This window comes from Oryzias melastigma, linkage group LG13, assembly GCF_002922805.2.
Source record: "Oryzias melastigma strain HK-1 linkage group LG13, ASM292280v2, whole genome shotgun sequence".
In the NCBI taxonomy this organism is placed as follows: Eukaryota; Metazoa; Chordata; class Actinopteri; order Beloniformes; family Adrianichthyidae; genus Oryzias; species Oryzias melastigma.
Genome location: NC_050524.1, coordinates 15201043 through 15211404, shown reverse-complemented (window position 1 = coordinate 15211404; position 10362 = coordinate 15201043). Strand labels below are relative to the sequence as shown.

General features: G+C 38.1%; 1 protein-coding gene across 1 annotated transcript in view; it reads right to left on the bottom strand.

Annotated features, from left to right (window-relative positions):
- The window catches only part of LOC112150017 (protein jagged-1b), a 53802-nt gene that overhangs the window by 18764 nt on the left and 24676 nt on the right, over positions 1–10362 (bottom strand). Inside the window, exon 3 of the mRNA XM_024278057.2 lies at positions 4976–5033. Coding sequence (XP_024133825.1) covers positions 4976–5033 — 58 coding nt within the window. The remainder of the gene's footprint in view (positions 1–4975; positions 5034–10362) is intronic.

The window sequence follows — 10362 nt, the reverse complement described above, 5'->3', positions numbered from 1 at the left end:
AAAAAAAATCTGGATCTGAATAAGAGAGCTGGTACTTCATCATAAACCTACTCATGTAAAGATTTGTGATGCAGTAAGACGATTCCATTTTAATTTAAGTAACATTACAAGCTCTTTCAAACTGAATTTTTTCATCTGCTCCTGATCCAATATGATTTGAATAAAGAAATACTCAGAAATGCAATTTTAATCTTGAAACATGTCTTCTACCATGAGAACAAGAACACATTAAAAACACCAAAAACACAATTGTCATTGGAGATGGTTTTTAAGCTTTTTATTTTAAAATGATTGTAACTAAGTGAATGTTACTCAATGCTACTCAGCTCAGAGAACAAATCCATACTGATGGATTGAAAAAAACTGAACAAGAAGCCTCAAGCTATGATTTAAAATTAGAAAAGTGTAGGTAGAGGTTCACAGGAATTCTATATCTCCAGGTAAAAACAGAAGGATATTCTGCCATGTTTTTTTTTTTTTTTGTCTTTCCCTCTGCTGCCTGCTCTGAGCTCTGGAGGAATTTCCCTTGCTGGAACAAAAACAGCAGGACAGACAACAGCCACTTTCACTATTCCACACCACCTTCAATCAAATCAATAGAGAAAAGATCAGCCTGGAGGTGTTGGTGCATGAACATATGGAGGGTGTTGTTTTCACCCTCTGTGAGGTCTGCATGTGTGCTGGATTCACAGCTGTGTTCAGCCTGGTTTAGATCCTGGTTGTTGAGTTGGAACAAACAGGATCTAAACCAGAGAATGCCAAGTTCAAATGACACTGGCAAAAACAGTGGACGATATATGACCAAATAAATCAAATGTTGTAAAGAAAACTGGATGGTTTTTAGATTACATATAAAATGGTAAATTCTGCATTAATTTGTTTTTAAAAGAATATGCAATTTCTTTCTTATTTCTAAAGAAAAAAAACATTTTTGCCTCTGGTTTTATCTGCTGTAATTAAAATTCCAAAAATCCAACTTGGGATTCTAACCTTTAAAGCATATAGTTTTCCAATTTGTGCTCGGTGACAAAAACCAATTAAGTATTTGTCAAGACAAAAAAAACACAATTTTATCCATTGAAAAAGAAAATCTTAGCATCTGGTCATCTCATGGTGGGTTCCAAATATCTGCATCCACGATTCCAAACGTTCCTCAGAAGTGAGTGTCAAAGGAAAACTCTATTTTTGTAAGAAAGTGAAGCAGTCAGAGCATCAAACAGGTAAGGATGAACATTCACAAGGTTACTCGAAAGCATCAAAAGAGTGGAGTCAATCCAACAGCTTTTTCTTTGAAGCTTCTTTTGCGTGATTGGAAGCTGTCATAAACACAATAGGACCCTCTGCTTTTATTCAGTTGACTTAAAAAACTCCAATAAGAAACATGTTCTCTGATGATGGAGGACACATGTACAGAAAATTAAGACTATAACTGTATTTCCGAGTCTTTCTTGTTCAAATCATGGTGAATCAGGAGCAGACTACAATCAACAGGCCACAAGATCCTTTCTGAGCAAATTTCTAAGAAACTCTTGCTGCTCCGCATAAAAACGTCAGTATGCCCTAAAAAAATGAAATATTTGTATTTTTTCTGGGAGTGTTTTTAAAATAACAATAACACGATACATATCCCAATATCTGGCTCACGTTGCGATATGTATCACAATATATCCCAAGACTAAACCTGAACAATTTTTGACTTTTTTTTAAAGTATGACATAAAAATGTTAATAAAATGGTAAAATTCCTTTTATTTATGATCACAACTTTAAGCACTGCAACTGTATCTCATATACAAGTTGCTTTAATCCAAGCAAATTCATGATGCTTTTCTTTTGGTTAACCAAGAAACATTTGTTCTTAAAGAGAACAGTCCTTGTTGTCTGATTTCCACAAAAAATATTGTTCAATATAAGAGAAAAAATTGTAAAACAGAAGTAACATGCTAAAGGATGACATAAATAAATAGTTTTTTTTTTTTTTTAATAAATCCCTTTTTTAAAATAGATCAAAAGATGATCAGAGTGAGACTAAGTGATAAATTCTAAATTGTCAAAGAATACAAACTTTTTGACACCCTGAAATGAGAGGAAGTTGCATTTCGGTTTGTGTCGTCACAGACACTTTTATTTCTGCTTTCACCACTTTTATACAGCCAAATCAGGTCAAAAAGCAGAACCGTATTTGCATTTAATTCAGTGAAGCAGAAAAACACCAAAAATGGTTTCACCATAGCAAAGATTCTTAAATCTTTTTTTTGCAACAGAATAAAAAAATGTGCAGGGGATTACCCTGTGAAATAAAGAGTGTCCTTGTGCATTAACACTAAAACTCATTTCATTTACAGAAAACTCAGTGAAGGTCAGACTGTCAGAGCTCACAGAACGCCATCATTTTTCCCTGTTTTCACTGAATATCTCAGAGGATACAGTCGCCGTCGGTAATCCGTTCTGATTGGCAGCAGGGCCAGATAAGTCCATTCAGTTTGCTGCAAGAAGCCTATGTTTGAGCAGAGCTAAGCTGCAGGCCTCACCAACGACTTCAGCCTCGATGTAAGGGGCTGCCAGAGACTCAGGTGGAAATACAAGTCAAGGTAAACAAGATGTAAGAGTAGTGCTGGAGGGCAGAGAGAAGGAAAACGGTGCAGGAGGACAGCAGGGGTGAGCAGAAGAAAGTCGGCTCGACAGTTACTGGAGCCACACTGCGGATCAGACTGTAGTTCCTCCGCTGGCTGAGAGGAAGTAAAAGGACGAAGGGATGAAAGGCCGGATTGTTGCTTGAAAGGAAGGAGATGGACAGGAGAACATCTGTCTGCTCTGCTCATTTTAGAATGCAGCTCACATTCTCTTTCCCTGATTATGAGGGAAAAAAAAGGTTCTGAACTTGCTCCATCACAGACATTAAGCATGTTTTCACAGCATTACATCACAGCAAATAACACGTTTTACGGACAAATTGTGGCCATGAAGAAACATTAATGACTAGAGTGGAGTGCCTGTCACTCACTGGGTTGAGCAAATAATGCCAGATTTAATGGTCGGGGATTCAATCCCATGTTGAAAATCACTGTCGAAAGCCAAGATTTTAACTTAAGAAACCTGAATCAACATTTCTGTCAGAATGATTCAAAATCTAACTCATCAAAATGAGGTAAAGCAGGGGTGTCAAACTCAATCGCACAAGGGGCCAAAATCCAAAACACACCGTAGGTTGTGAGCCGAACAGTATAAACATTTATTGAACAAAATTAAGCTAAAATTATAAAACTTTAAAACTGTAACTTTTTAACCTAATTATGAACTGGGATAATGCTAGTGTGAATGCTGTAAGCTGAATGTGGCCACTGAAGATGCTGGAGGTGATAGCTGAAATAGATCGCTAAAAACACTGAAACTGATAGCTGAAATCACTGAAGCTAATAGCTGAAAACGCTAAAGCTGATAGCCAGCTAAAATATTTGCTAAATGCCAAATTGACCTAAAAAATGAAAAAAAAAACTTAGGTTAGCCAAAATAGCTAGCATGTAACTTAAAAAAGCTAAACTTTAAAATATCCTAAAAAACTGAAAAAAGCCTATAGCCAAAACAGCTAGCATGTAGCTGAAATGTTAGCTAAACTCCAAAATAGCCTAAAAAAAATCTTAGTAAATGGCATATTAGTCCAAAAAGCTATCAGATTGCCAATTTTTAAAGCTTTAAAACCCTAACTTTTTAACATAATTATGAAAAATAAAAAGGTAGACTAAATCACCTTAAATCCTAAAAAGTTTTCAATATTTTACCCTCCATAAAAATACATTTTGTCAACATTATACAAGTTAGAAATGAGCGCACGATAACATCGGGTCATTAATAACAATAAAATGATTTGGAGGGCCGGATATGGCCCCCGGGCCTTGACTTTGACATATGTAAGGTAAAGAATCCAAAGTAGCTTAGAGTCTTATTAAAGCAAATACTTTTACAAAGATGACTGTTTTGTTGGAATGAAAGACTAAATAAAACACATTTTTACACAGAAACAGGTATACGTTTTTTTTAAGTTTTACCTCTGCTTAAACCTTAAACTGTCAATAAATTATTGTTTTTTTAATTGATTTTTTTATTTTTTTGTTTATTTTTTTCTGTAGGGTATTAAGTTTAAAGTGGTTATGAATGAAAACAGGTGCTAAAATACCTCTTCTGTATCCTCTAACACCAGTCACCTTCATGTCTTCATTCACTGCATCCATAAACCTCCTCTTTGGTCTTCCTCTAGACCTCTTTCCTGGCAACTCTTCTGTCACACATCACACCTGACACTTTTCTCCACCCATTCCAACCTGCTTGCACTCTCCTCTTCACTTCTTTTCCACACTCTCCATTCTAGAAACTCAACAGGTGTTAAAGACCACTATGGAGGAAAACTGCACAATATTCCTTAAAAATGACTTCCAGCTTTATTTTACAGACCATCTGAAAGATGTGTATTTTATTTGAACACTGGCAGCACATTAAATGTAAATGTCCACTAATACAGAGTTTAAACCTGTTCATTTGCGAAACATTTCTATGTTGCATTGACTCACTGCTTGCCCATTACTTAAGTTAGATTCATTTTAAGGTCCGGAGGAGTTAAAGTTTGTGTTAGGAAACCGAGAAAGAAACAAAAAAAAGGATCAAACAAAAGAAATAAAAATCCCTAAAGATGATGAGCGTTTTGATGTAATACGGTTTGTTTCTTATTAACTTGGGATAAAAGGAGGGAGTTTACACCTTCTAGGATTCTGGCAGGTGCTGTTTGCTCATTGTGACATAATTATAGGAGTGACAATGAAATGCACTCACCCATAAAAACGACTGATAACATTTTTACAATTTTATAGATGTTGACCAGATAGGTTTTAAAGAGAGGATGACGGCACACGTGTGTGTGCTCACACATTTTGTTGAGCTGCTTGAAAACATCTGACGAAACGTGTTTTTTAACCATTACTTACCCGTTTCTAATGTGTCGTTGTCCGAATCTAGAGCTTCCAGAACCAAAGAGAAGGACTTCTGCAAAACAAACAAACAAGAAAACATCTGTCAGGCATGCAGATAAACGCGGTTCCAATATGAATAAAACAAGACTACAATGTTCTTGGCCCACGACCAATCTGTCCCATTTTTCTCTCTGATAACGATCAGTGTGATTGTAAAGGCATGGAGGCTAGATGTGTTAAAGATTAGCTCTGAACAGCCTGTGAGCAGAGTTTAAGTTACAAACTTTAACATCATGATCTGGTTTTTCGGGTAATAATTCAGGCCTTTCAGCTTTTCAAAGTAAAAGTCTCCCATCTAGACTGTTTGACATGACTTTATACCGGTATTGTTCAGTAGAATAATAATACAGTTTATCTAAAAAAAGTTGATTTTTGAGTCTGGATTTGTGGGTTGGAGGGAGCGGCTGAAAGCTCGGCTCTCCATGGTAATGAGCCGGGCTGGGGGAACAGTGAGCTGGACAGACAAAGAGGACCGGAGAAAACCAGACATGGAGAAGGTCAGAAAGATAAGGAGGAGTCAGGTTATGAAGAGCCCTGAAGGTAAAAACAGCAAGAGTTTGAATTTGATTTGGGGGTGATGTGACCAAAGGATGTGGTTCTAGAGATGATGCGGGCAGCTGAGTTCTGGACCAGTTGGATCTTTTTGAAGGGAACTAAAGAGGAGTGAATTACAATAATTGAGAAAGGATGAAGTGGGATGTATTGGACAACCCAAGGAGGAGCACACTGAGGTAAATGCAGTTTATTGAAGCCTAGGTGGTAACGGAACAATGGTACTGTCAGATGCATAGGGGAGTCTCCAGGAAACAGCATGTGTGCAAAGATGTGCACACTGGAGACATCAACGTGGGGAACTGAGAGCACCAGATAATCCGTGTAAAGTTCAGTCCAGGGTCATGCAAATAAAATCCAATCCAGAAGTCCAAACTTAGGCGACACACCAGAAAAAGGCAGATTTGACTCAACGTCCTAAAACAGACGAGGGATCAAACCAGCAGGAAGAAACGTCAACTTGATGTGGCTTACTCGAGGGTAGAGAACACAACGAACTGACAGAGAAGGAATGAGGTTAAATATTCCAGAATCCTGCTGTACCTAATATAGTGAGCAGGTATGGCAAGCCTTGAGGGCCAAAAAGTCCCTAGATCCTAACACAGGAAGTGATCAGACTGTGAACAAGAAAATAATAGTGTTGGGATTTTTTTTGGGACATTTCTTCTGTGTTGGCACTGCATGAAGCCTTTTGATTCCAATAACAAATGGATCTGATGATCAGGATTGATTCTCTCAGCAGAAAAGGCTTTTAATTTGGGTTTGTTTGAGGTTTTTCCTTCATGTTTCCACTCATAATTCCACCAAAAACAGTTAGGCTGATTAGTCTATGAATATTCATCAGCTTTCATCGTTCTTGGCTGCTCATTTCAGTTGTGCAGAATATCAGATAGTTGTTGAGTACAAAAAAAATTCTTTAACCTTACACATGACTCTTAACAAAGCGATTCTGTTTCTTACTACTTCCTTTTTCCTGTGCATTCTTTCATACTATAATGAATAATTCAGAAAAAAACATGCTCCACTCTTAGCTTTTCCCCTCATCCACCCACCATCTCCCTCTGTGAAACACAGCAGCGCCTGCCATGCAAATAGCAGCATCATGTGCACTCTCCTAAAAGGCAACACAGATGTGTAGTCACGTCTTTTGCTGAAGAAGCACGCCGCCAGGGGGGGGCACGGAGTGGGTGGACAGAAAGCAGAGTGTTGAAGGTGTCAGAATGGATGGAAAGCGGGCGGCGGGCACGGGAGGTGATGCTAAGAGTGGCAGAGATGGAGATGGAGGAAGGGAAAGGGCGGGAGGCCAACAGCAGCTTTAATGTGAGCTGGAGGCGGCACGCTTTGAGCAAAAGAGAAGATGAAGGGTTGCTGTCACAGATCAAAATGTTAGGGGAAGCAAAAAAAAATGTACTGAGTCAGGGATTTGTTGAGAGAACTACGATGGATGAAAAGGTGGGAGGAGAAGGTGATCCAAGTTGTATTCCAAGGAAAGAAAACAGACAATTAACCAAAAAGGCAAAAAAAAAGGGTGCAGAATATCGCCAGGATAACATAAATAATTTGTCAGACTCCTGGAGTTTGTGAGACTTTTAAACTACAAAGTAAGGAAGTCAGTGGGAGGTACATGAAAGGGATCTAAAAGATGAAGAAAGGGGGAAAATGTCTCAGTGACACAAAAATATAAAAAAATGATGTGGAAGAACTGCAGCACACAGACGTCATGGTGCTAATGAGATGTGTTGGGATGCAGAGATCTCACACAGTTCATTAAAGCTGGCAGATAGCCGGCAGATAAACCAGATGGAGCCAGTACGCTTTAGGGAAACACCATCACCAGGAGGAATGTTTCGGTATAGACTATTATCACTATTTTATGGGCAAATGCTCACAAACATCTCTCAGGTGAGTCAACTGGAGAATTGAGCTCTCGCTAAAGCCTCAGGTAAGGCTGCAGCTGCAGCCAAGTCGACGCAGCCAAGGGAGAAATTGTGGATAAGGGCTGTGCTGCACGTGACTGTTAAACATCTGGGCAATCCAAAAACTGCCTTTTCTTTTTTCTTTTTTTTTTTTTTTTTACAATTTTCTCGTAATAACGAGAGATGCTGTTATCATGAGAAAACATGTTGTTCCTTATGATAAAAGACTAAGTCCCTATTGACATGCTGTCATTCCATCCTGCCCCTCTCATGCATCATTCTGTAACCATTTAGACGGCCTGATCCCTTCATCTGGTCACTGATGACATTTACAACTGAACAGCTGTAGACATGCCAAACTTCTCCTCAAATGACAATGGTTGATTTGAAAATTGTTTAGTTAGACCACAATTACATTTATCAATCTGTAATAGATCAATTCTTCTGGTGTTCGACATTTTCTCTAATAGAATGCCTTGTTTTGCTGCAGATTGTAGTTTTGTAGGCGACTGATTTGGGTTGGATGGCATTATTAGGCTCTGTCATTCAACCTGTTGGAGGTTTGGGCTTATGAGTGTAGTTATTGGCTAAAAAAGGGGGGAAATAAAGGGTGTAGGGCTGGCGCATGCATAGACAGCATTTACAAAGAACTGGACAGATTATTCCCTCCTCCCTCGCTGGTCCCAGAAAGCCAAAATCCCTTAGACTTCTATCAAAAAAATTCAAAAAAATCAATAATTCAGTCATTCTCTTTGTTTGAATAACCATTCTTGCTCTGGTGTCTCTTTTTCATGAAATATTTTCATTATTGCAAGTTATCCAAGTTATAAACTGTCCAATCAGATGCCTCAATAAGAGCATGTGATGCCCGCTGTACCCCACCTCAAACATTCAAAGTGTTTAATTGACGGTTTCTCCCTCAACCCCCTTTCAGTGGCTTTCCAACAAACTCACTCCTGAATAACAAGAGTGGTTGCCATGGAAATGAAGACTCAGACCGAATCGGACTAATCACTGCTTACTAACATCATCTGGTCCCAAAATGGCTAAATCTATACAGCAGAAAAATGGCTACTGAATTGACTTCATTTCGTTGGAACCCGAGGTAAGACCTTTTCTATTAGTGACGTCACAGCCTTGCTTTGTCCATCTCTATATACGTCAGTGGGTGCATGAGATGGAATTAAGGCGTCTGAAGAATGTTCCTCCTATAATAAATCATAAAATGAATAAAAAAACAACGTTTAGGGAGTGTTTCTTTTGTAGTTGTTGAGAGTTGTTGGTGTAAGCTGCATGGTACAACCATAAATTAAGTCACAGCATCTAAGTACAGGAAAAGGAGAGAGCGATGATACAGTATATACTTTTTTATCTCATTATCACAACAAAACATATCAAGACAGTAGATGTCATTATCATGAGAAAAACGCTAAAAAATAAAGTTTTCTGCCTCCGTACTGGATGCTGTTTAACACATAAAACTAAAACTTAGTGAGGTGCTAAAATATTAAAAAAAAAATCTTAAAATTATTGGAAGAAAAACACTCAAATCCAACCTTTATTGCAACTATTTCATAGCTCCCCATGTTCAGGTCTGTCACCAAAATATCTACAAACATTTCTAAGTCTACCTGTTCATGAAAGAGTCACAGCACGTCCCTTTAAAAAGCTGGCAAAACAAAGATAAGAAAAGTGTTTTAAGCTGTAAGGTTGTTTCCGGTTCTCCTGTGTTTTGGTTTAATTAGAATTCATTTGTGAAGGTGTGGTATAAATTCACTATATACATACTCATTTACATAATCCCCTTATTCTGTTGTCCTTTACTAAATCCTCAACAGCTGCCCGTTTCCCCTTTTTATGTCTGACAGTTGCAATATTTTGTAGCACCTGTTTTTGTTTATATTTGTGGTTCGTGTCTTTCCAGTGAATTGTGTTTGCTGTAGTTTAATTTCATATAGCATTGCTCATTATCTGGCAGCCTCCAGAGTCCTGCGTTTGGGGTTTTCTCAGCCGTGACATTACCCTTCATCCTCAGACTGTAATCAGTTTAGGAGAAAAAAATGCTTTTTCTTTTCATTTTTGTTTTTAATGACTTTTTTTTTAGTTGGGGTGGTTAATGAAGGTTTTTTTCCATAAGCCTCAAACAAAGCACTCTTTGCAGGCTGAAATGCTGGTTTTGGCAACATGCATTTATGAAAAGACAATGTAAATGGACGTTTTGGGTTTCCACATTTAAAAGTGGTGTTCATTTGTTGCTACACAACTTTCTACAATTGTTTTCGGACTCTACATACAAAATGTGCTGCAATGATTGTGCAAAAAGTTAAACCAGGTTGAATTTTGACCAATCAGGGGCTCGGATTTGGTAGTGATGTATGGATGGCGTCCCTTTTTGTTTACCAATGTGCCAACCGGTTGGAAATTTTTCATGATGGAGAAATGAATGATTGCAGTTTGTGTCCAGCCGGAATTATATGACACTAAGGCAGAATCCAAATTCTTCTCTTACCCCTACGGCTTGCCTGTCCTTCCAATTGTAGGGCATTTTGAGGGGTAGGGTTGAAAGAAATAGTTTTTATATATTTTCAAGCTCCATGTTAATGTGCCTGACCTACGACTACTGATCATGTCATGAGTTGAAGCAGGGCCGGCCCTGGTCATAGGCGACCTAGGCAACTGCCTAATGTACAACTGCTGTAGGGGTGCCAAATTGCAATGACTTGGCTAGATATTAATGTTTTGTGGGTTTTTTTCAGTTTGACACTCATGTTGAGTAAAATGTAACAAAAGGTAATAATTAAAACATAAATAAAATAAATCACGAATATAACTCAATCAATAATTTTGCCCGGTGCATCGCCCCTCTTTACCTGA